The sequence below is a fragment of the Sus scrofa genome, chromosome 7 (genome assembly GCF_054392235.1).
Source record: "Sus scrofa isolate SSC_HxYL_T2T_F1_AM1 chromosome 7, Sscrofa_HxYL_maternal_Yorkshire_Landrace_v2.0, whole genome shotgun sequence".
Taxonomy (NCBI): Eukaryota; Metazoa; Chordata; class Mammalia; order Artiodactyla; family Suidae; genus Sus; species Sus scrofa.
The window spans coordinates 68,448,638-68,474,853 of record NC_139389.1 but is presented as its reverse complement, the minus strand read 5'-3'; the positions used below and the strand labels follow the sequence as shown (position 1 = coordinate 68,474,853).

Here is a 26,216-nt window from a genome sequence, read left to right as displayed (position 1 = left end):
CTCCTTCTGTTTATCTTCTTCACTAGTCTGTGTATTCTCACTATGTCATATTTATCTTTTAATCCCATTTACCTTGCAGTGGCCCTACAATATAATAGGATCCCTGTAAATATTCATGAATAATCCTGTGTTTTCTATGTTTAGAATACTCTTCATGTATCAAAGTTTTTAATTTCTTTCTAATTTAATTTGTCATTTGGTCAACCTAGTTTTTTGTCCTACTGGTATGTATGTACATTTTCTGACAATCTCTTTGATGCAGGCTAGTTGGGATGCTTTTATTATTTTTTTTAAACTAATATCCTTTGCCTTAAATAGCACCGTTTCTTTTCTAACCCAGTATTCAGCTCTAGGTCTCCTTCTTAACCTGGTTTTATAGTTCATAGACAATTCTTATTATGCCTTGCTTATTGTAGCTCTTTAATGTTGTACTGTTAATTTGAAAAGGACTTTCTTTTTATTTTTATTCCTACTGATGGAGCATTTTAGGAGAGCATGCCTAAGAAATGTAGTTTGTGTCCTTTCCAAACTGACAAAGACTTAACATCTTACTGCTTTTTTTCTTTTTATAAATAAATGTTTTCATATTGATTTAGTCATTTTATGCAGAAAACTTATAGTAGGCTCCATAAATTAAAAGTAAGGAGAGCTTTGTTATTTCTTAGAAGCTAAAAGCCTTCCTTTTTGCATTTGGTCTTTTGTCACACATATTTTCTAATAATGGAAGATAGAGAACTGAGAAATAGGACTCTGAATTGTGACGCTTCTTTTTTTTTTTTTTAAGCTTTGCCATGTTGTCTTGATTCTATTTTTTTTTTTTTTTTTTGTCTTTTTTTTGTTGTTGTTGTTGTTGCTATTTCTTTGGGCCACTCCCGGGGCATATGGAGATTCCCAGGCTAGGGGTTGAATCGGAGCTGTAGCCACCGGCCTACGCCAGAGCCACAGCAACGCAGGATCCGAGCCGCGTCTGCAACCTACACCACAGCTCATGGCAACGCCAGATCGTTAACCCACTGAGCAAGGGCAGGGACCGAACCCGCAACCTCATGGTTCCTAGTCGGATTCGTTAACCACTGCGCCACGACGGGAACTCCTGATTCTACTTTTAATGTCACTTAGTATTATCTAAGCTATACTGAAATAGCAAGAGGTGGCATTTTACCTAGCTCAGCTGGTTCACTGCACTTGTTATAATTACTACTACTTGTGAAATCTAAAACTTAAAAGTTTAGAAAGATGCCTGTGGTGCTGATATAACATGGTTAAAGTGCCACTAGGGCTGAATGCAAGTGGAAGTGCTGAATATAATAACTTCAGGAACTATATCAGAAATTAATGTCAGCTGTGAACAGTATGGATATACTTGATTTGATAAGGACTATAGTTTAATTCCACCATTTTTATTTCTTTATCAAAACCAAATTCAGTCATTTGTAGAATCATTGTTATAATTGTACATCTTTGGGGTAATAAATGAAAGTGAATGAAGGGGTCCTATAAATCCTGTCTTAGATGCCTGAGAAGCTAATGACCACATCAAACTTAGATGCTGCTTAGGAGATCAAAAGCAGTACAGATCTGAGAGAAAGTACTTATGTAAATTTGTGTTTTAACGTCATAAGTTAGAAACCTAGAAAGGATTTCCTAAATTACCAAGGAAAAGATCAAAAGATACTCACTATATAAAAGTGGGCAACTTTGGAATGCCCAATAAAATCCATAACCAAACTACAGAAATTTTAAAGTGGAGTAAGGCATTTCCAAATAAGGTATAGGAGTTCCTGTTGTGGCTCAGAAAAAGCGAATCTGACTAGTAACCATGAGGACGCATGTTCAATCCCTGGCCTTGCTTAGTGTATTAAGGATCTGGCATTGCCATGAGCTGTGGTGTAGGTTGCAGAAGCGGTTTGGATCTGGTGTTGCTGTGGTGTAGTCCAGAAGCTACAGCTCCGATTTGACCCCTAGCCTGGGAACCCCTGTATGCCATGGATGTGGCCCTAAAAAAATAGTAATAATAAAATAAATAAGATATTAAAAGCTAGAAACCCAGAATATATAAAAGATAAAATTGATTGCATTTGCTTCATTAAAAAAAGTGTTCTGGATGGAGAAAATATCATAAAGTTTTTAAAAAAATAGAAGGGAAAAATAACCAAAAAAAAATTTTTCAAGATAAAATGTTCATTTCTTGAATATATAAAGAATATCTACAATGCAGCTAATAAAACATTATATAACTCAATTTAAAATGGGCAAAGGATATAATAAGATTATGCAGAGAAATGGAAACTGTATGATTTAGATAAAATATGTCATGTATGCATATCTGCTTCTTTATGCATAGAGTATACCTAGAGGCTTTATAAGAACTTGGTGTCAGTGGTTGCCCCAGGGAGGGGAACTGGGTGGCTGAAGGACTGAGAAAAGAAGAGGACTTAGTCTTTTGTTTTCATTTTCCATTTTTTAAAATTGGTTTTAAATGCGTATTACCATAGATAAACACAGCCCCAAAGAAATATCTGTGATGATGGAAATCTTAACTGTCCAGTATGGTAGCAGCTAGCCACTTGTGCCTATGCCTGCTGAGCTTTTGAAATATGGTTAGTTGAACTGAGACGCTGAATTTTTTATCTTATTAGATCTTAAAAATTTTGTTTAATTTTTAAAAATCAAAGTATAGTTGCTATATAATATATGTTACAGGTGTATAGTGTAGTGATTCACAGTTTTGAAAGGTTATACTCCATTTATAGTTAATATAAAATATTGGCTATATTCTCCACGTTGTGCAGTATATCCTGGTAGCTTATTTTATCGCTAATAGTTTGTACCTCTTATTCCCCTACCCCTGTGTTGCACACCCCCCCACTCCACTGGTAACCATTAGTTTGTTCTATATATCTGTGACTCTGCTTCTTTTTTGTCATATTCACTAGTTCGTTGTATTTTTTAGATTCCACATAAAAGTGATATCATACAGTATTTGTCTTTCTCTGTCTGACTTATTTCACTGAGCATAATGCTCTCCAAGTCCATTCATGTTGCAGTAAATGGCAAAATTTCATTTGTTTTTATGACTGAGTAGTATTCCATTGTGTGTGTTTATATATATATACATATGTATATAATATATATGCACATACATACCACATCTTCTTTATCCATTCATCTGTTGATGGCACATTTATGTTGCTTCCTTATCTTGGCGATTGTAAATAGTGCTCCTGTGAACATTGGGGTGCATGAATTGCTGGGTCATATGGTGATTCTGTTTTTAGCTTTTTGAGGAACCTTAAAATGTAAAGTGGCTGCACCCTTTACAGGGTGCAGATTCCCTTTTCTCCACATCCTTGCCAGCATTTGCTATTTGCGTTCTTTTTAATGATAGCCACTCTGACAGGGGTGAGGTGATAATCTCCTTGTGGTTTTGTTTTGCATTTCTCTGATGATTAGGATGTTAAGCATCTTTTCATGTGTGTGTTGGCCATTTGCATTTCAAAGAGGACTGCTCTTTACTTTTAAATATTTTTTATCTTTTGGTTTTTCCACTGCATATTAAGTACTCTATCTATATGTATATATATAAACATGCGTATTTTTATGTTTAAAGTAGAAATATGGGGAGTTCCCCTCATGGCAAAGTGGAATAAATCCGACTAGGAGCCATGAGGTTGCAGGTTCAATCCCTGGCCTCGCTCACTGGGTTAAGGGTCTGGTGGTGTCGCGAGCTGTGGTAGTAGCTCCGATTGAATCCCTAGCCTGGGAACCTCCATATACTGTGGGAGTGGCCCTTAAAAAAAAAAAAGAAGGTATAAATATGGAAAGGTTTTCCAGGGAGGTAAGATTGCTCCCAGGCTGAGTCCTGAGGAAAAAGTAAATTAAGGTAGACCAGCAAAACTTTGGTGAAAATACTGATAAATGACGTACCTTATGGCATGAAAATGGGACAGTATTCTGGGCAAAGGCTTACTTAAAAAGATGCTGTATAAGATGTTTACAGGCTCCAAAATTGCAGTATTTTTCTGAGACCACACCTATGTATTCTGCTGCTCCTAACATCCATACTGGGGGAGGGAGTTGAGAGAACTTCACCAGAACAGAGGCTTCGTCTTTGTCCTTACACCTTTGTCTTAGAGGTTCAGGTCCTTAATAGTCCTTAAGATCTCTTCACAGTTAATGATCCTCAAAAGTCCTGTTCATAAACTGGATATGCAGGGGTTATATTCTTCACCCTCCCACTTACTCCTTTGCAGACCATATAGAAGATTCGGTTTTCATCCTGAGAGAAATAGGACACTATTGAAGGATTCCAAGCAGGATAGTGACAGGGCCAGTTGTGTTTTCTAGATAAAAATGATCTTTTCACAGTAGTGTAGAGAAGAGGTGGAGTGAGCAAGAGGATACTTGAGGCTTGTTAGTAAATCAAGAAAGGTAGTGGCTTGCACTAGGATAGAAAGAAATGGATTGAAGAGATATTTAAAAGTAAAATCAGTAACTAGCAACAATGTGGGAGCAAGGGCGAAGAGTGAGAAGGGAAATGCCTAGGTTTCTGGCTGATGCAGCTCAGCTGAAGGTAGCATTGTTTGTTGTGATTAAGGAACTCTAGAGAGGAGCCAGTCTGGTTTGGGTGTGTGTGATTACCACGGCTCTGGTTTGGGCAGTTGGAACTTGATGTGTCTTTGAGACACTCAGGCAGAGATATCAGTTCCACATGTCCTCATTTAGTGTTTAACAGTTAACCTCCCGATTCTTTGAAGGTCAGAAAGAGGTCTGCACTTGAGATGTGATTTGAGTATCACAGGCATCTAAATAGTAATTGAGACTGTGAATGTGGTGAGGATAGCCTAGGAAGGGGATAAAAAAATGAACAAGGGAAAGAGGAGGTTGAGGAGCATAAGATGGCTAAGGAGGTGGCAGAGAGGGTGCTGTCAAGGGCAGGAGGAAGCTGGGAGGCTGTGGGGTCATAGAAGCCAAGGCAAATGTGTTTCAAAGAGGAAAAAGTAGTCAGCAATGGTGAATGCCACCAGGACACCAAGTAAGATTTTAAAAATTAGTTTGTTGTTAAGTGAGAAGTTATGGAGTTTTAAAAATAGTATGGCAGTTGGACAGGGAAATTTGGATAGATAATCAAACCCTTAAAAAGTGAATTAGGGAGTTCCCTTACGGTGCAGCAGGTTAAGGATCCAGTGTTGTCACTGAAGCACTTCAGGTTGCTGCTGTGACATGGGTTCAGTCCTTGGCCAGGAAACTTCTGTGTGCTTCACGTCAAAAAAAAAAAAAGTGAATTATATTTGCTTTAGACTGTATATTACTTAAATTCTTTGGGTTGCAAACAGCAGAAACTCAACTCAGATTCCTTTGAACAAAACAAATGACTTAGTGCCTCATAGAGCTGTAATGCCCAGTAATACCCAGGGATAGGAGTGGACTCTGGGGCCATTGAAACCAGGGACTCAGACAGTGGCATTAGCTATGTGTCTCTGTCTTTCTCTCTCAGTTCTCTTTTTCTCTAAGGAAAGATCTCTCCTGGTGGTCCCTGGCAACTTCAGGCTTTTTTTAATCCCTGCAATCCTGATGGAAAGAGTGTTCCTCCTTCCCAGTTCTGGTGAATATTTCAGAATTTGCTTAGCTCTTCTCATTTATGTCACATGCTTATCCATAAACTAATCACCAGCAATTAGATACGCTGACAATAAGGCCTGAGTCCAGACCTGCTTGCTCCTGGATCTGGGCCAGGTAAGAATCTGGCCCAGATAGTCTGAATCACATGGGCTGTGAATAAGGGAGGGATCATTTTCTAAAGGAAAATCAAGATGTGCTCCCAAAAGAAGAAAGAGCGTGTGCTTGGCAGGTAAAAACAAGAGACATCAATTTCAACTGTAAAAGGAGCCTTTGGCTCCATGTATATGAATACCTGCTTCTGTAATATACTTTATAGGTAGTCTTCTGGCCTAAAGGATAACTGGATCTGTCTGTTACTATAACTTAAACAAAGAGCCCCTGGGTCTGATTCCTATGGAGAGAGAGAGAGGTAATTATTCTGCTGTATGTGCTGCTTACTGTTTTGGGGAGCCGAATAATAACTAATCTTCAAGTTGGCACAACATTGTAAATCAGCTGTAATTTAAAGAAAAACTAATTTTCAACTAGCACTTGAAAAGATGCTCAACCTAACCAGCCATTAGAGAAACACAAATCAAAACTACAAGGTCACTTAGGAGGACTACTGTAAAACAACCACAAACAGAAAATAATAAATGTTTATGAGAAATTGGAACCCTTGGCACTGTAGGGATTGTAATGGTGTAACTGCTACAGAAAACAGTATGATGATTCTTCAAAAAATTCAAACTATAGTATGATCCAGCAATCCCACTTCTGAGTATATATGGAAAGAATTGAAAGCAGGGTCTCAAAGAGATATTTGTGCACACAAGTTCATAGCAGCATTATTCACAGCAGGCAAAAGGTGGAAGCAACCCACGTGTCCATCCACAGATGAATGGATAAACAAAATGTCTATCTAGACAATGGAATATTATTCATCCTTAAAAAGGAAGAAAATGCTAACATATGCTACAACATGAGGGAACCTTGTACATTATGCTAAGTGAAACAAGCCAGTCACAAAAAAGACAAATAGTTAATGATTCCACTTAGATAAGGTGCCCAAGGTAGTCAGATTTATAGAGACAGAAAGCAGAGTGGGAGAGAGGAAAATGAGGATCTGTTGTTTAATGGGTGCAGATGAAAGATGAAAAATCAATGATTTAAACTTACGTCTTTTAGAGATGGAAAAATAATAACACATCAAGCCTAAGGAAAACAGAAGGGAAGATAAAAGAAATTAATGCGTGAGAAAGCAAATGTGGAGTTCCCGTCGTGGCTCAGCAGTTAACGAACCCGACTAGTATCCATGAGGACACAGGTTTGATCCCTGGCTTGCTCAGTGGGTTGGGAATCTGGTGTTGCCATGAGCTGTGGTGTAGGTCGCAGATGTGGCTCGGATCCTACATTGGCTATAGTCTGGCTCAGGCTGGCAGCTGCAGCTCTGATTGGACTCCGAGCCTGGGAACCTCCATGTGCCATAGGTTTGGTCCTAAAAAACACAGAAAGACCAAAAAAAAAAAAAAAAAAAAAAAGAAAGCAAATGTGCAATAGGAAAAAAAATCAGCAAAGTCAAAACCCAGTGTTTTGAAAAGATTAATAAAATTGATGAACCCTTACAAAGACTGATTTTTTGTTTTATATAGAGAAAATGTAGTATTAGCAATGAAAAGGAGAATATCACTGTAGAGCCTATACACATTACAGAATAAAAGAGGATATTTTTAACATGTTTATGTCATGCAAATTGTTTGGATGAAATGCACAAAAATCCTGAAAAGTACAACTTACCAAAACAGAAAAAGGAATTGAAAATATGAATATAAATAATACAGTGTTTATTAAGAAAATTAATTCATTATTTAAGACCTTCCCACAAAGAAAACCTCAAGCCCTATAACTTGTCTGGTGACTTCTTTCAGACATTTAAGGAAGAAACAACACTAATCTTGCACAAACTCTTCCTGACAACGGAAAAAGAGGGAACAAAGATCCCAGGTTTTCTTATAAGAATAATTTGCCAAAAAAAAAAAAAAAAAAAGAAAATTGTAGAACAGTCTCTTATCGACCTTTTAATGTATGTATGCAAATTGAATACATAAAAAGGATACTGTTACAACAAAGTAAGTTTATTTCAAGCATGCAAGGGTACTTAATATTTAAAAAATCAATTTATTGCACCACATTGACAGAACTAGAAGAATACATTTTGATAGATGCAAACTTTTTAGCCTGACAGAAAAGGTCCTTTTCAAAGACTCTGTCTCCAGCCTTCTATCCTTGCATTGTTATCTATTGTTATCTGTGCCAACGTCCCTTCAGCCGTATTTGGAACAGTTTGTACTTCCTGAATCCTGTGTAATTTCTTGCCTTTCTGCCTTTTCTCATGTTGTACCACCTGCTTCTTTATCCAGTAACTTAGACATGTCCTTCAGCTGTCAGTCTGAGACTCTGGGAAGATGTTGGCAGCCCAGTTTCCCCTCCCTTTTATATACAATCAAAGGCATCAGGGTAATGTCTGCCTCCACAATCAGTATGTAGAACATTTTTAGTACCTTCAAAAGGAAGACCATTTCTGTAAATATCCCCTACTTCTAACCCTAGGCAACTTCTGATCTGTCTCCATGCTGCTAGCATAGATTAAATTTGTATTCTCTAGAGTTCCACATAATCAGAGCCATATAACATGAACTCTTATGTGTCTGCTTTTTTCACCTAGTATGTTTTTGAGATTCACCCACAATGTTGCTTGCATCTGTAACCCATTCTCTCTTATTGCAGAATTGTAGTCCAGCTTATGAATACTCCACAAATTACTTATCCAGTTACATGTTCCTGGACATTTTAGTTGTTTCTAGTTTGAGGGTTTTATGATTAAAACTATTATGAACATTAGCATACAGGTTTTTGTATAGACATATTTTTATTTTCCCTGGGAAAATTCCTAAAGAGTGAAATTGCTGGGTGGTGTGGTATATATGTTTTTAATTTTATAAGAAACTGCCAAAGTGTTTTCCAAAATAGCTATGCCATTATAAACTGACCAGCAATACATGAGCATTCCAATTGCTCCACATGCCGGGCAATGCTTGGTATTGTTAATCTTTTTAGTTTTAGCCAATCTAATGGGTTTGTAATGGTATTTCATGGTTTTAATTTACATTCCTCTGATAATGAATGCTTAGTATCTTTTAATGTGTGTTGGCCATTGATATATCTTTCTCCGTGAAGTATCTCTTCGAATTTTTGCCTATTGAGTTTTCTGTAAGCAGGTTATTTTTTTTAAAAAAAATGCATATTCTGAATTTAAGTCTAATATAGGTACAGTGAATATTTTCTCCCAATCTGTGTCTTACTTTTTCATCATCTTAACATTGTCTTTGGGAAAGCAGAAGATTTAAACTTTTCAGAAGTTTGATTTCTGAAGTGTTTCTTTTATGGTTTATGCTTTTTTTGCCCTATGTAAGAAATCTTTGCTTACCTTACCAAGGTTTCCTAGATTCTGTTTTATTTTAGATGTTTTAAAGTTTTAGCTAGTATGTTTACACCTATGATTTATTTTCATTTAATTTTCGTGTATGGTGTGATGTAAGGGTCAGGTTGTTTTGTTTTGTTTTGTTGCTTTTTAGGGCCGCACCTACAGCATATGGAAGTTCTTAGGCTAGGGGTCAAATCCAAGCTGCAGCTGCCAGCCTACGCCACAGTCACGGCAGTGTGGGATCTGCACCACATCTGTGACCTGCATACACTGCAGCTCATGGCCACACCGGATCCTTAACCCACTGAATGAGGCCAGGGATTAAACCTGCATCCTCATGGACATTAGTCAGGTTTATAACCCGCTAAGCCACAACATGAACTCTAGGCTTTTTTTTTCCCAAAAAATTCGGTTGTCCCAGTACCATTTGTTGAAAAGGCTATACTTTCTTCATTGAATTATTGTGGCATTTTTATTGAAATCAATTGCCCATGTATGTAAGGGTCTGCTTCTGGACTCTGTTCTGTGACATAGATCTATATGCCTATTCTGCCAAAACCATACTGTCTTAATTACCTGAATTTTATGATGCTTTTATAATTATTATTATTATTATTTATTTTATTTTTTTTGTCTTTTTGCTATTTCTTGGGCCACTCCCGTGGCATATGGAGGTTCCCAGGCTAGGGGTCGAATCGGAGCTGTAGCCACCAGCCTACGCCAGAGCCACAGCAACGCGGGATCCGAGCCGCGTCTGCAACCTACACCACAGCTCACGGCAACGCCGGGTCGTTAACCCACTGAGCAAGGGCAGGGACCGAACCCGCCACCTCATGGTTCCCAGTCGGATTCGTTAACCATTGCGCCACGACGGGAACTCCTCATGATGCTTTTGAAACTGCTGGCATAAGTCTTCGAAATCTGCCCATTTTTAAGCTTATTTTGGCTACTTTAAGTCCTTTTCCATTTCCAGGTGAATTTAAGAATCATATTTACAAATTCCTACAAGATTTTAATTGGGATTTCCTTAAATTTATATATCAACGAGGAGAGAATTAAGTCTTAACAATACCATAAACCAGTCTATAAACATGTATATCCCTCCCTTTGTTTAAGGCTCATTTCATTTTTTAGCTTTTTATCAAGTATCACAGTCCTGCACTACCTGCTTTCCATTGTCTGACAATAGTTATTTCCAGTAGTTTGTCCAGATTTCTAGTTGCCGATGATATAGTTTTTGATGCTTTTACTCCTTTTTGGCCGGAAATGTCATCATAGCTCTGAATCTCCTCATATCTTCCCATAAAAATACATGAACTAGGACTGCAAGGCCAAAGATCGATGGATAACACCTACAACAAAACTAGACAACTAGGCCTCTCTGTAACCCTGTCACCCTCCGAATGTGAGTGGGTGAGGCTAAATCATTGGTGGCTGAAGACCTGTATGATCTCATCATCTGCACAGGAAGAAACAGGGAGCTTCTGATACCTTGAGATTACTAAAGGCATGCCAGAACTCTGGAGTCAGCTTGAAGAGGTTCTTCTCTTCTCTGCCAAGGAGAGACAGTTTGAGGATCAATAACTAAAGTGGATTGAAACAGAAAGTATATTTAAGTTTGTGAGTTTCACATGATACTTTAAAAAAAAAAAAAACTCATCATCATTGGGATAGATTAAGGAACCACGTCATTATTTTGAGAGCTGGCGAATAAAAGAAGCCAGCATTTATCCTGCCTTTTAAAAAAATTATTATAGTTGGTTTACAATGTTCTGTCAATTTCTGCTGTACAGCAAAGTGACCCAGTTATACATACATCTATACACACATACATACATATGTACATTCTTTTTCTTACATTACCCTCCATTATATTCTGTCACAAGTGACTAGATATAGTTCCCTGTGCTATACAACAGGATCTCATTGCTTATCCACTCCAAATGCAATAGTTTGCATCTATTAACCCCCAACTCCCAGCCTTGTGATTGCCTCCCTCCCCTTCCCCCTTGGCAACCACAAGTCTGTTCTTCATGTCCATGAGTTTGTTTCTTTTCTGTAGATAGGTTCATTAGTGCCATATATTAGATTCCAGATATAAGTGATCTCATACGGTATATGTCTCTGTTTGACTTACTTCACTTCGTGTGAGAGTCTTTTTAGTTCCATCCATGTTGCTGCAAATGGCATTTTTTTTCTTTTTATGGATGAGTAGTATTCCACTGTGTATATGTACCACATCTTCTTAACCCATTCTTCTGTTGATGGCTATTGTGAATAGTGCTGCAGTGAACTGGGGGGTTCCATGTATCTTTTTGAATGAAAGTTCTGTCAGGATATATGCCCAGGAGTGGGATTGCTGATCATATGGTGGTTCTATATTTAATTTTCTGAGGAACCTCCATACTCTTTTCCATAGTGATTGTACCAATTTATATTCCCACCAACTGTGTAGGAGGGTTCCCTTTTCTCCACACCCTCTCCAGCATTTATTTGTTGACTTGTTAATGATGGTCATTCTGACCGGTGTGAAGTGTACCTCATACTAGTTTTGATTTGCATTTTTCTGATAGTTAGTGACGCTGAGCATTTTTTCATGTGCCTGTTGGCCATCTGTGTGTCTTCTTTGGAGAAATGTCTATTCAGGTCTTCTGCCCATTTTTCGGTTGGGTTTGTTTGTTTGTTTGTTTGTTTTGCTATTGAGTTGTATGGGTTGTTGGTATATTTTGGATATTAAGCCCTTGTCAGTTGCATCATTTGAAACTCTTTCCTCCCATTCTGTAGGTTGTCTTTATATTTTTCTTATGGTTTCCTTTGCCGTGCAAAAACTTGTAAGTTTGATTAGGTCCCATTAGTTTGGTTTATTTTTGTTTTGCTTTTTTGTCTTTTCAGGGCCGCACAAGCGGCATATGGAGGTTCCCAGTCTAGGGGTCGTATCAGAGCTGTAGCCACTGGCCTACGCCAGAGGCACAGCAACATGGAATCTGAGCCGCATATGCAGCCTACACTAAGCTCACGACAACACTGGATCCTTGACCCACTGAGCAAGGCTAAGGCTCTAACCTGCGTCCTCATGAATGCTAGTTGGGTTCATTAACCGCTGAGCCATGACAGGAGCTCCTGTTTTTTGTTTGTTTGTTTGTTTGTTTTTGTTTTTTCCTATTGCTTTGAAAGACTGACCTAAGAAAACATTTGTGGAGTTCCTGTCATGGTGCAGTGGTTAATGAATCCGACTGGGAACCATGAGGTTGTGGGTTCGATCCCCGTCCTTGCTCAGTGAGTTAAGGATCCAGCGTTGCCGTGAGCTGTGGTGTAGGTTGCAGATGCAGCTCGGATACCACGTTGCTGTGGCTACAGCTCCGATTGGACCCCTAGCCTGGGAACCTCCATATGCCACAGGAGCAGCCCAAGAAATGGCAAAAAAGAAAACAAAAATAAATAAATAAATAAATAAAAATTAAAAAAAAAACAAAACAAAAACATTTGTATGGTTCATGCCAGAGAATGTTTTGCCTATGTTCTCTTCTAGGAGTTTTACAGTGTCTTGTTTTATGTTTAAGTCATTAAGCCATTTTGAGTTTATTTTTGTGCATGGTTCTTATTTTTACCTGGAGTGATGAAATAATTGATAAAGCAATGTTTCTCTTAGATGTATTTCAGCTCATAAATGAAGAATCAATGAAACAGCTAACACAGCATTTTTCAACTGCTGATGAAATTAATGGGTCTAGGCAGAGATGATCAATGACTGCTAACATCACAAAAAAAAAGGACAAAAGACATTGCTATGGAATTGCACCCTACCATCTAGGAAGTAGGTGTAAGATCTGGGGGAAAAAACATGGAACTTGCCACATTGATGGTTACGGCTGAGTGGTTATCTGTTTGATTCCCCCAGACCGTGAGTCCCTAAGGGCAGGGGCCATGTGTTATTTTTGACTTTGAGTCATAGAACCCAGCAGATACCATGGTACATATTAGATCCTTAATAAATATTTTTTGGAACAAATTGTAACTTTTCACAGCATATTGTGATCTCTAGATGTTAAACATTGTAAAACCTAGTAATCCTTATTTTATTGTCATTATTCATTAATTTTTATTTACCCTATGCCTTCCAAATGGCCTGTATTTTAGCACGAAACCAGTGTTTATACATTTTATAAATCAGGAAGAATATAACAGTAAAATAGCAAGTTATTGAATGGGCATGTTAATTTGAGCTGAGACAGGATTTTTATGTATCTTCATGTTAAGTGTGGCATATAGTTCCTTCCATGTAAGACAGTTATCTCTTCTCCAAAGAGGCACAATATTGTATATTTCTGGATGTAGCAGAAATATATTTAAATCTAAGATCAAAAGCTAATTCTCAAGCCAACTATAAATTATTTCTTGCTGGAGTTCCCTGGTGGCCTAGCAGTTAAGAATTTAGCATTGTCACTACTGTGTTGCAGGTTTGATCTCTGGCCTGGGAACTTCTATGTGCTTCAGGAGCAGCCAAAAAAAAAAAAAAAAAATGTTTTTATTAACTACCTCTTTTTTCTTTATCTGCTAAATAAAATAACAATTGATTATGACTGTTGACACTTAAGGTTAAAAAATCCAGTTCTTTTGCTCACTTTCTTCTCCCTGCATATTGTTACTCATATTCTAAGGCAGCTCCTTTGTCATGGATATTTCTTTGCCTATTTTCAGTGTAATTTGAACCTCACAAACCCTGAGCTCCAGGGAAAGTGATTCAGAAGTACAACCATGAAGCTTAAGCCAGAATCTATTTTTTAAATAAATCACTTGGCACCTTAATGCCTTATAGTCGTTGAGAAGCCCTTTTGGTCCTCTGGGCTTGGGAACTCCGTGGATTGTCAGATGATTAGTCATCAAGTTATTTTTGTAACCATATTCTCCTGTGTTGTTTTCCTCTGACCCAGGGTATTTGTAGCAGACGTGAGCATTTTTTCATTGTTATTTCCATAAGAGTAAAATGCTGTGTTTTCTTCAAGGCACTGTGTGATCATACCTGGTGTGGATTTAAAGCTAATTTACCTAGCTAAATGCTAGTGACCCCTGCGATACCCTCCTGGCTTGCTTGCTCAGACTAGGAGGTGAAGTCAGACCTGAGTGGTGTCTAACACACCAAAGAAACTGGCTCAGTGATACAATCAACAGCAGGGGAAACAGGCTTGATTAGCGTGAGGACACAGGTAGTTTTTCCCACCAGCCTTGGATGTTAGGTTGTCAGTTTCTCCATCTAACCTCCACATCTGTTTATTTAGGTCCTTTTCTCTCTTATTTTGATGGCTTTCTTTTGGTTTATCTTTATGATAACTCTTACTTACAAAAACAGGGGCCCAGGAGAACATGGAGAGCTACAACCTGGAAATGAAGTTCATTATTTGTAATAGTTGAAAACCAAAGCTTGGACTCTCTTTATATAAAAGTCAGGTGTGCCCCTCGTCTTGGAGTCCTGTGGCATTCTGCCCACTGCACCTCAGGGAGACTGTGCCAGGACTTAACAGCATGAGAGGGTACAAAGCATGTTTGAAGGAAATGGGGGATGTCAGAGATGGGCATTCTTTTTTTTTATTCGATAGACGTGCAGGATACACAGATGAATGAAACATAATTCTTGCTCTCATGGAGTCTGCGGGGAAGTGAGAACTAGAAAAGGAGGGATAGAATGACAGACAGATGCACAGACCTTGCAGTGCATAGCACCTCCTGACGGCTAAATTCACTGCAGACTTTTTAGCCCTTATTTTCACTCCATCCCCGGGCATCACCTGACACTGCTGACCATTCTTTACTTGAGAGTTTCACTCCTCTAAGCTTCCATACTCTTCTATCCTGGACAGGATTTCTTGGTTTGGGCTCCTATTCTTTTCATCTGGTGGTAAATTTGGTATTTCCTAGATTACTCTATTCTCTTTTTCCTTCCCTCCCTGTATTGACAATTCCCAATCCTTTTTTCCACCCAGCGCTTTCCAGGGATATGACAGATTCTCATCAGCATGGCAGTGAGTTTTGACCTGGATGGGGAACAGTATCCCAGGCTCCAGGGTGAGAAGCTCCGTGTGGAGTCCAGTGCATTCTCCCTTCCCCTTGGGCAGGTTCTGTGTCTTTTTTTAACCCTTGGCTCGGTGACTGGCCCTACTAGGAGCTCAGTAATGGTGAATGTGTCAGTAGCGGCAAGTACAGTGTGCTGTGGGAGCACAGAGCAGGTCACTAGACTATCTGAGAAAGTTAGAAAGGGCCATCACAGAGGTGCCATCAGTTAAGCTAAACAGAATTCACCAGAAGGATAAGCCTTTAAGGAGATTCGAAGAGGTGGATTTTCTTTTTTGTCTTTTTAGGGCCGTACCCGCAGCATACGGAGGTTCCCAGGCTAGGGGTTGAATCAGAGCTGTAGCTGCCAGCCTACACCACAGCCACAGCAGCACAGGATCTGAGCTGCATCTGTGACCTACACCACAGCTCACGGCAGGGCTGGATCCTTAACCCAATGAGTGAGGCCAGGGATTGAACCTGCATCCTCATGGATGCTAGTCAAGCCCATTAACCACTGAGCCACGACAAGAATTCCAAAGAGGTGGATTTTCAAAGATGAGATCAGTTATTAAAATGTAGGAATATATGAATAACAAGTGGTTAGGTGCACAGACTTCTTTACTAAACCCCAAAACACTAGGATGAAAAAGCTCTTTCTGAGTCTTGAACAAGATCAATATAAGTTAAAAAAAAAAAAAAAAAGGTAAAATGTTCTGCATCATTGGATAGGTGATAAACTTGCAGATCTCACTGTTCCCAAGAAATGATATCGGCATGAAATATTTTGTTAAATTTCATAAAGTTTCATTCTTGCAGTCACTCAAGATTTACTGAAGTATCTTCACATGTCAAAGATTATAATGTGTTGTATTTATATTAGTAAGCAAAACAAACAGAGAAAAAAGGAGACATTAAGCAAATAATTACTACAGGCACACACATACACAGACTGTGATAGATGCTATGAAAGAAAAAAATAGAGTGCTATGGGAAAGTGTAATAGGGTGACCCAACTGAGATTAGGGTGGAATGCAGAGTGGTTAGACGTTAATTAGGTAAAAGGGGAAAGAGGCAGAGGGAAGAGATGTATGAAGTTCTCAGGAAAGATGATTTGGACAAATTGAAGAGGAGGAGCCGTAACATGGATATTGTCAGGCAGGAAGGCCATACCCTGGCATAGCCACTGCAGAGTCCTGAACTGGGGGCTGCTGGAGGTGACCCAGAGAATTTGCTACCCATGATAGTTCCTGGGACTCAAGGGGTAATAAGACACATTCTTGAAGCTGCCTTACCCTGCCTAGGGAGTCCTTCTCATTCTGATCAGGGACAAAGAAATGTGACCAGTTATGACATAACATGATCCTGAGCATAGAATTCTGGGAGGTCAGCCAACTTTGTCCTGTGGGGAATGGTTGAGATAAAGTGGGGTTTTAAAAGATCAGCGAAAGAGGAAGGTCATTTCAGGAACAAGCTATACAATGAAATTGAGGCATGAGGAGTAGTGTGATGCAGCAGTAATGGTATAAATGGGAAGAGAGTGTCAGATGAAAGAGCTGTTTGGGGACAGGCTTTCTAAGACCCGGAGGTTGGCTGGTGTTGAGTGAGGAGTGAGGAAAAGGGTCCAGCAGGATACCAGGTGGATCACCTGGGGTGACTGGCTAATGTGCGCGATGCCATTCACCGAGGCAGCAATATGTAGGGATGGCAGTGTGTGGAGAAAAACGGAGCGGGGTGGGGGGAGTCCCAATCTGGGCAGGTTTACATGGAGAGATGTGTGAGCTAGCCAAGTGAAGATGTCTCACAGGGCTCAGGGTAGACAAGAGGTAGGAAGATTTGAGATCAGGCCAGGGCCGAGAGCTGTTCATTTCTTTTCTATTAAACCTTTTATTCTGGAATAGTTTGCTTTTACATAAAACTTGTAAAGAGTAGACTTCCCATAGACATCATTTCTTTAGGTCTTGCTTTCATCTCTTCTTTGAGTTTGTGTCGTATTAGAATGGGAATACTTGTTTGCACAAATATTCTCAAACATGCATATGAGGCTTCACATGGTTCAAAAACCAAAGCAGTGTAAAAAGACATATAGTTAAAAAAAAAAATCTTACTCCAACCTCTGCCTCCATCTGCACTGTTCATTCCCAGTCCCTACAGGTAACTGTTAGTCGCTTGTATACTACTTCCAGTTTTTTTTTTAATATAAATATAAGCAAATAGTAAGAATATACAGTGTACATTCCCTCTCTTTCTCATACAAAGGTACTGTATTATGGACATTGTTCTGTAGCTCACTCTTCTGCAGAACAGTATACCTTAGAGATCAATACATGTAGAACTACATTGTCTGAGAAGGTAGCTACAAGCCAAATGTGGCTCAGAGCACTTGAAATGTGGCTGGTGCAGCTGAAATATGGGATCTTAAATTTCCTTTAACCTTAGATTTTTTAAAATTTAGGTATAAAAATGGAAGCTATGTAAAATATTTTCCCATTAAACTCAACTGTGTTGTTTTAGTAGGATTACATTTCATTTTAACCGTTTAGAACATAGCATCCAAATTGAGATGTGGTATAAGTGTGAATCACACACTAGATTTCAAAGACTTAGTACAAAAAAAAATACTATCTTAAATTATAACTGGTTAAAATATAACTATATTATCTTAAATTATAACTAGTTAAAATATAACTATCTTAAAAATGTTTTACAAGGAGTTCCCATTATAGCGCAGTGGAAGAGAATCCAACTAGTATCCATGAGGATGCAGGTTCAATCCCTGTCTTTGCTCAGTGGGTCAGGGATCTGGCATTCTGATGACCTGTGCTATAGGTCACAGATGCAGCTTGGATCTGGCATTGCTGTGGCTGTGGCATAGGCCAGCAGCTGTAGCTCTGATTTTACCCCTAGCTTCAGAACTTCCATATGCCGTGGGTGTAGCCCTAACAAGCAAAAAAAAAAAAAAAAAAGTTTTACAGTGTTTATATGTTGAAATAATAATGTTTTGATATATTAAGTTAAATATTAAAATTTTACCAATTTATTTTTGCTTTTAAAATGTGGTTACTACGGAGTTCCCATTGTGGCTCAGTGGAAAAGAATCTGACTAGCATTCATGAGGACACGGCTTCAATCCCTGGCCTTGCTCAGTGGGTTAAGGATCTGGTGTTGCCATGAGCTGAAGTGTAGGTCACAGATGCAGCTCAGATCCCAAGTTGCTGTGGGGCTGTGGCTGTGGCTGGCAGCAGCAGCTCAGATTCAACCCCTAGCCTGAGAATGTCCATTTGCTGCAGGTGTGGCCCTAAAAAGCAAAAAAAAGAAAAAGAAAAAGAATATGTGGTTCAAATTATACTTCTGCTGGACTGCACTGATAGTTGTATGGTATTCCGTTGCATACAGTATCATACTTTATTTAACCAGTCCACAGTTGATGTATACTTGTGTTGTTTCCAATTTTTACCATTAAGAATACAGACATGCTTAACCTTGTCCATGTGTTGCTTCATATTTGTACAGATTGATCTGTGAAATGAATCCCTACTACTGAGGTTGCTGTGTTAAAGAATAAAAGCATTCATAATTTTGATATTGCCTTATTGCCTCCATAAGAATTGTGGCAGTTTGCAGTCCTACTAGCATTGTGTGTATGTGTGTGTGTACGTGTACAGTCTCCCCATATACTGTCATTTAAAACCATAGTATCTACATGTTGGGAATATAATAAGGAAAATGTTTCTTTTTGCTAATGCTGAGAGAGTTTTAAGAAGAAATCACAAATGGTTTGCCTAACTTCTTTTTCCATTAACAAAAATAACCTATCGATGATAAAGCTCTTAGAATCAGCATTTTAGAATGGACTGTTTTTTTTAGTGAAAAAATGTCAAGTTTTTGATATTTTTCTGGACTGCAGTTTCCCTAGACTAAACATTTCTGAGGAAGTTGCAGCTTTCAGCATATTCAGATGTAGGAAGGGAGATTTTGTGAGGGTTACAAAACAGCTGTTTTTTTTAAAGAGCTGTAGACATCTCTGATCTCTCCAGCAGCCTCCTCTGGCTGTGGTGGACTAATGTTACAAGGCAGAGGGCAGTTGCATAGTTTTGCATACTGTCAGCTTATCAGTTCCCTGGAGCAGTTCTACTAACTGCTAAACACATTCTAACTTGAAGGGCTGCTTAACTGAGGAAATCTTCTGACACTGTAAGGGCATTTATGAGCAGCCATAATCATTAGATAGCCCATTCTATTTACTTTTAATAAGCTGCAGAAAAAGTTTATCTTTCCACCTTTAGGATCCAGCTGTTGTCCTTCTTTTGAGAATTGTGTGCCCTCTGCTGCCCTCTGTGCCTTTTTTGTTTTTTTCAGATTGAAATGAAGAACTAAACATTGAGCATCCAAAAGCAAATTGCTTCAGTTTTTCCATTCATAAGAATCTGGAAATAAGATTCTTATGACTCTGCCTATATAGTTGGGATATGGCAGATAACTTCATATATTGGTATAATGAAAACTCTTGGCTCTCAGGGATTATAAACTCACACTTTGGCAGATCTAGAGGCGTAGAAATGTATTTTAATAGCAAATATGACTATGGACATTTACTGCCTTTAATATTTGATTGCATTTCAATATGAAAAGGTTAAGACAAGAAATGAATGCTGAGAATGTTAATGTTGATCATGATGCAGGAAGAGCACTGGGACACTGGGCCTCTTTGGAAGGGTGACATTGAGTCATTTCTGTTGTACTTAAGTTACAGAATAAAGATACAGCTTTCTAGTAGAAAGCAGCTGTGCCACAGCTCTTCTTCGTGTCCCTTTTTGCTCCTGTTGCTAATTCTGTTTAATTATTTTGTTTCAGGAAGGGTTTTCACTCGTTGGTAGCAAGAACTGGTTGAAGATTGTAAGACGCATGGATTGTCTGTTGTTTGGGACAACGATAAAGGCAAGATGCTATGTGGGCCACCTGTTTTTAAGCAACTGATCAGACCCTTTTCATCTTTTAAGGGTATATGGGAGTAGATGTGGAAGCTTCTCTAGTAGGTTAAATGGTACTGGGAAGAATACGTATGCTTAAGAAAGGTTTTTGCATCATAGGCAGAACATAAAACAAGGACTGTGGAGGGGAAGAAGAATAGCTAGTAAGAGGATGTTGAAGAGCCACAGCTTTGGTTGATCTGACGGTACGGGTCTGACAGAGCTGTGCAGTTACTCTCCATGCCCCAGCCCAGACTGGAAGGAGGTGGAGTTACATCATTGCTTGTCTTGCTATTTAGATGTTAAAAAGGTGTGTATTTTTGAATGCTTCCCTGAATGTCTTTTCATCATTTATCTTTAATATGAAAAAATAAATTTCTCTTGCTTTCTAGCTATATTAAATGTAAAGAATGATCCTCATCAAAGAAACATGGAGACGAATCACCTGGATTATTTTCTTTCAGAAATAATGATAAAAGCCCATCTGTTAACATTCACTGAGTATTGAAATTTAGGTAAAAGATCCTAATTTTAATGGGCTCATAGAGTAAGAGTTGAGAGTGGTCTCCAGGAACATCTAATAGAAGAGTCTTTATTAGACCCTCCAAAGGGTCATCAGAGAATTCACAGGGTCTCTGAACTGCATGGATTTCCACTGACCTCTGAAATTTATCACTTCCTTCAATTATGAATATTGGCATCAGACCATGGTAGTATTAGATCTGCACCAGTAGAAATCTCAGATATTTTCACATCACATTTCAGTTGTTTCAGGTATCTTATGTCATTTATGCTATCAGTATGCCCAGATTAAGGTGGTTATTAGTCCTGCTGCTAGATCTTTTTATTGAGTATGTTAATAAGGAAGCATGGGAACCTCCACGTCTTGGGTGCAGCCCTAAAAAGCAACAACAACAAAAACAACAAAAAGCCAGGCCAGGCCACCCATTGGTTTTCTGACTCTCAGTCCAGGACTGTGTCAGGCTGAATGAATGTCTGTGTTTTTTAAAAAGTTGCACCATGCTATATGTCTGATATTTGAGTTTTAGTGTTTTCCTGATTATATGTTATTAAAATTTTTAACTAACTGTAAGGAGAAAAATCAAAGTCAAATAATTTGACCACTCAAAAATAATCATTATTAACATTTTGAAGTTTTTACTAGACACATATATAGTATCAGTTAGGATAGTGTTCAAATGTATGTGATGGAAAATCCGGGTATAATGTGGCCCCCCAAAATTCAGGGTTATTTTTTTCACTGGGTAGGCAATCCAGAAGCAGGCGGTTGCTAGCATTGGCTCAGCATCTCCACCATGTGCAAGTAAGTGCCTTTGCAATTCCCTTGGCCTCTCCCTCCCATTTTCAAAATGGCTACTTCAGCTCTGTCATTTTCATTGATAGGAGAGCCGCTTTATCAGTCCCTTTCATAAGGAAAGCATAAACTCTCCAACCTCCCACAATCCCTAGATATCTGCAGCTGTCTCATGGACCAGAACAGTGTAATGTAACCATCCCAGCCTGCCAAGATTAGCAAAATGAGTGTTAGCTTGTCCACCCTTTGGTGTGCACTCATGGCAATGAACAGTGTCTGCCATGTAGATAATTTATGAATTTGGGATTGTGGTATACAGAGTGCTTTGTATCCTGCTTTTGTCATGTGATGTTGTATCTGGACCAAGTCATTTCTTAGTCTTGAAAAACGTTTTTTGGATTTTTATTGTTCAGATGTACCATAAGTTAACTAGTTCCCAGTTTTTCACTACTATAGAAATGTTTTTTTTTTTGTTTTTTGTGGGTTTTTTTTTGGTCTTTTTGCTATTTCTTTGGGCCGCTCCCGCGGCATATGGAGGTTCCCAGGCTAGGGGTTGAATCGGAGCTGGAGCCACCGGCCTACGCCAGAGCCACAGCAACACGGGATCCAAGCCGCGTCTGCAACCTACACCACAGCTCACGGCAACGCCGGATCGTTAACCCACTGAGCAAGGGCAGGGACCGAACCCGCAACCTCATGGTTCCTAGTCGGATTCGTTAACCACTGCGCCACGACGGGAACTCCTGTTTTGATTTTCATAAGGATTTATTTATAGGGTTCTTAGAAGTACTAGAAGTATGAATGTTTATTTTGTAAATGTGCCCTTCAGATGGGTTGTCCCTGTTTCTGTAGTGCTAACACCGTGTAAAAATGCTCATTTATCCAAATCCTCCCCAACAGGGTGATAGACATTTAATTAAAAGCTAGTTTCCAATTTGATAAGAAAAAATGAACATCTTCCTTAAATTTGCATTTCTTTGGTAACTAATGAGATGAAATTTTTTTTTTTTTTTGCCTTTTTGCCTTTTTGCTATTTCTTTGGGACGCTCCCACGGCATATGGAGGTTCCCAGGCTAGGGGTCGAATCAGAGCTGTAGCCCCCGGCCTACACCAGAGCCACAGCAACACGGGATCCAAGCCGCGTCTGCAACCTACACCACAGCTCACAGCAACGCCAGATCGTTAACCCACTGAGCAGGGCAGGGACCGAACCCGCAACCTCATGGTTCCTAGTCGGATTCGTTAACCACTGCGCCATGACGGGAACTCCAAGATGAACTTTTTTGTGTGTATTTTTTAGCTAGCTCTATTTCTTATGTGAATCACCTGTCTACTGCTTTTGCCTAATTTTCCTCTTAAGTCTTTAGACACTATGTGTATGGACATTACATGTTAAATGCATGTATAAATTACATGTTATACAGAAAAAAATATGTTTTTGTGTAGTTACATAATTTTATATATTTGGGTATATATCATACACTTAATATGTAGATTTAAAATTCTTTAAGTTTTTGCCTATTGTTGTGATTAATATTTATCCCAAAGATATTTCTTGTTGTTCACTGGATATTTTCTTAATTCTTTCATTTATTTTTTGGCTGCACCCACAGCATGCCTAAGTTCCCAGCCTAGGGATTGAACCCACACCAAAGTAGTGACAATGCTGGATCCTTAACCCATTAAGCCACCAGGAAACTCCTGGATTTTTAAATTAAAAAAAATTTTTTTAACTCAGTGAGTTTTATTACATTTATAGTTGTACAACGATCTTCACAACCCAATTTTATAGCATTTCCATCCCAAACCCCCAGCCCATCCTCTCACCCCCAACTTGTCTCCTTTGGAACTCATAAGTTTTTCAAAGTCTGTGAATCAGTATTTGTTCTGCAAAGAAGTTCATTATATCATTTTTAGATTCCACAGTTAAGTGATAGCATATGAGGTTGGTGTCTCACTAACTTCACTTAGCATGATAATTTCTAGGTCCATCCATGTTGCTGCAAATGCCATGATTTTTTTCCTTTTAATGTCTGAGTAATATTCCATTGTGTATACATACCACATCTTCTTTATCCACTCCTCTGTCGATGGACATTTAGGTTGTTTCCACATCTTGGCTGTTGTGTATAGTGCTGCAGTGAACATTGGAGTACATGTGTCTTTTTGAGTCACGGTTTTCTCTGGATAGATGCCCAAGAGTGGGATTGCTGGATCAAATGGTAGTTCTATTTTTAGTTTTCTGAGGAATCTCCACACTGTTTTCCATAGTGGTTGCACTAATTTACATTCCCACCAACAGTGTAAGAGGGTTCCCTTTTCTCCACACCCTCTCCAGCATTTGTTGTTTGTAGACATTTTGATGACAGCCATTCTGGCCAGTGTATGGTGATACCTCAGAGTAGTTTTGATTTGTATTTCTCTAATAATGAGTGATGTTGAACATCTTTTCATGTGTTTTTTGGCCACCTGTATATCTTCTTTGGAGAACTGTTTAGCTCTCCTGCCCGTTTTTTGATGGGGTTGTTTGTGTTTTTTGGTATTGATCAGTAGGAGGTGTTTATAAATTTTGGAGCTTAATCCCTTGTCAGTCACTTCATTTGCAAATATTTTTTCCCATTCTGTAGGTTGTCTTTTCATTTTGTTTAGGGTTTCCTTTGCTGTGCAGAAACTTTCAAGTTTAACTAGGTCCTGTTTGTTTTTATTGTCGTCACTCTAGGAGGTGGATATGAGAAGATACTGCTGTGGTTGGAGAGTGTTCAGCCTCTGTTTTCCTCTAAGAGTTTTATAGTATTCAGTTTTATATTTTGGCCTTTAATCCATTTTGAGTTTATTTTTGTGTATGGTGTTAGGATGTGTTCTAATTTCATTCTTTTCCATGTAGCTGTCCAGTTTTTACCAGCACTGCTTATTGAAGAGACTGTCCTTTCTCCACTGTATATTCTTGCCTCCTTTGCTATAGATTAGTTGACTGTAGGTATGTGGGTTTTCTGTGCTCTATCCTGTTCCACTGATCTATATTTGTTTTTGTGCCAGTACCACACAGTTTTGATGACTGTAGTTTTGTAGTAAAATCTGAAGTGAGGGAGCCTGATTCCTCCAGCTTCATTTTTTTTTTTTTTCTCTCTCTCTCTCAGGATGGCTTTGGCTATTCTGGGTCTTTGTGCTTCCAAACAAACTTTAAAATATTTTGTTCTAGTTCTGTGAAAAATGTCCTTGGTAGTGTGATAGGGATTGCATTGAATCTGTAGATTGCTTTGGGTAGTATAGTCATTTTGATAATGTTGATTCTTACAATCCAAGAGCATGGTATGTCTTTCCATCTGTTTGTGTCATCTTTGATTTCTTTCATCAGTGTCTTCTAGTTTTCAGAGTACAGGTATTTTATCTCTTTGGGAAGGTTTACTCCTAGGTATTTTATTCTTTTGAATGCAGTAGTAAATGGGATTGCTTCCCTAATTTCTCTTTCTGATCTTTCATCGTTATTATATAGAAATGCCGTTGATTTCTATGTATTAATTTTGTATCCTGCAACTTTGCCAAATTCATTGATGAGCTTAAATAGTTTTCTGGTAGCGTCTTTAGGATTTTCCAGGTATAGGATCATGTCATCTGCAAATAGGGATAGTTTTATTTCTTCCTTTCCAATTTGGATTCCTTTTATTTCTTTTACTTCTCTGATTGCTGTGGCTAGGACTTCCAGAACTATGTTGAAGAGTAGTGGCGAGAACGGACATCTTTGTCTTGTTCCTGATCTCAGCGGGAATTACTTAATGATGTTAGCTGTGGGTTTGTCATATATGTCCTTTATTATGTTGAGGTAGGTTTGCTCTATGCCCACTTTCTGAAGGGTTTTTTTTTTTTTTTTAATCAGAAATGGGTGGTGGATTTCGTCAAAGGCTTTTTCTGCATCTATTGAGAGGATCATATGGTTTTTATTCTTCAGTTTGTTAATGTGGTATATCACACTGATTGATTTGCAGATATTGAAGAATCCTTGTATCCATGGAATAAATCCCACTTGATCACGATGTACAATCCTTTTAATGCATTGCTTGATTTGGTTTGCTAGTATCTTATTGAGGATTTTTGCATCTATGTTTATCAGTGATATTGGTATCAGGGTGATGGTGGCCACATAGAATGAGTTTGGGAGTGTTCCTTCCTCTGCAATTTTTTGGAATAGTTTCATAAGGATAGGTGTTAACTCTTCTCTAAATGTTTGATAGAATTCGCCTGTGAAGCCATCTTGTCCTGGACTTTTGTTTGTTGGAAGTTCTACAATCACAGTTTCAATTTCAGTACTTGTGATTGGTCCATACATCTTTTCTATTTCATCTTGGTTTAGTCCTGGAACTTTGTACTTTTCTAATAATTGGTCCATTTCTTCTCAGTTGTCCATGTTATTGGCATATAGTTGCTTGTAGTAGTCTCTTATGATCCTTTGTATTTCTGTGGTGTCTGTAGTAACGTCTCCTTTTTCACTTCTAATTTTATTGATTTGAGTCCTCTTTTTCTTGATGAGTCTAAGAGTTTATCAATTTTGTTAATAATTTCAAAGAACCAGCTTTTAGTTTCATTGATCTTTCCTATGGTTTTCTTCATTTCTGTTTTATTTCTCCTCTGATCTTTATTATGTCTTTCCTTCTGCTAACTTAGGTCTTGTCTGTTCTCTCTCTAGTTGCTTTAGGTGTAAAATTAGGTTTTTTTTGGGGGGGGGGGGTTGAGCTTTTTCTTGTTTCCTGAGGTAGGCTTGTATTGCTATAAACTTCTCTTTTGGGATTACTTTTACTGCAACCCC

The 26,216-nt window shown here is 38.6% G+C and overlaps 1 protein-coding gene across 10 annotated transcripts in view; it reads left to right on the top strand.

Moving 5' to 3' along the window:
- The window catches only part of REC114 (REC114 meiotic recombination protein), a 171,019-nt gene that overhangs the window by 123,946 nt on the left and 20,857 nt on the right, over positions 1 to 26,216 (top strand). For 5 of the 10 annotated variants that reach the window (XM_084968862.1, XM_084968856.1, XM_001928745.6 and 2 more), the window contains exon 3: positions 19,985 to 20,068. The exons of 3 other annotated variants lie outside the window; for them this stretch is intronic. In XM_084968862.1, the coding sequence (XP_084824988.1) occupies positions 20,036 to 20,068 (33 nt within the window). In that variant the 5' untranslated portion in view covers positions 19,985 to 20,035. Of the gene's footprint in view, positions 1 to 19,984; positions 20,069 to 20,220; positions 20,411 to 26,216 lie in introns of those variants that run through there. 2 more of the 10 variants (XM_084968863.1, XM_084968860.1) reach the window with 2 other exon arrangements.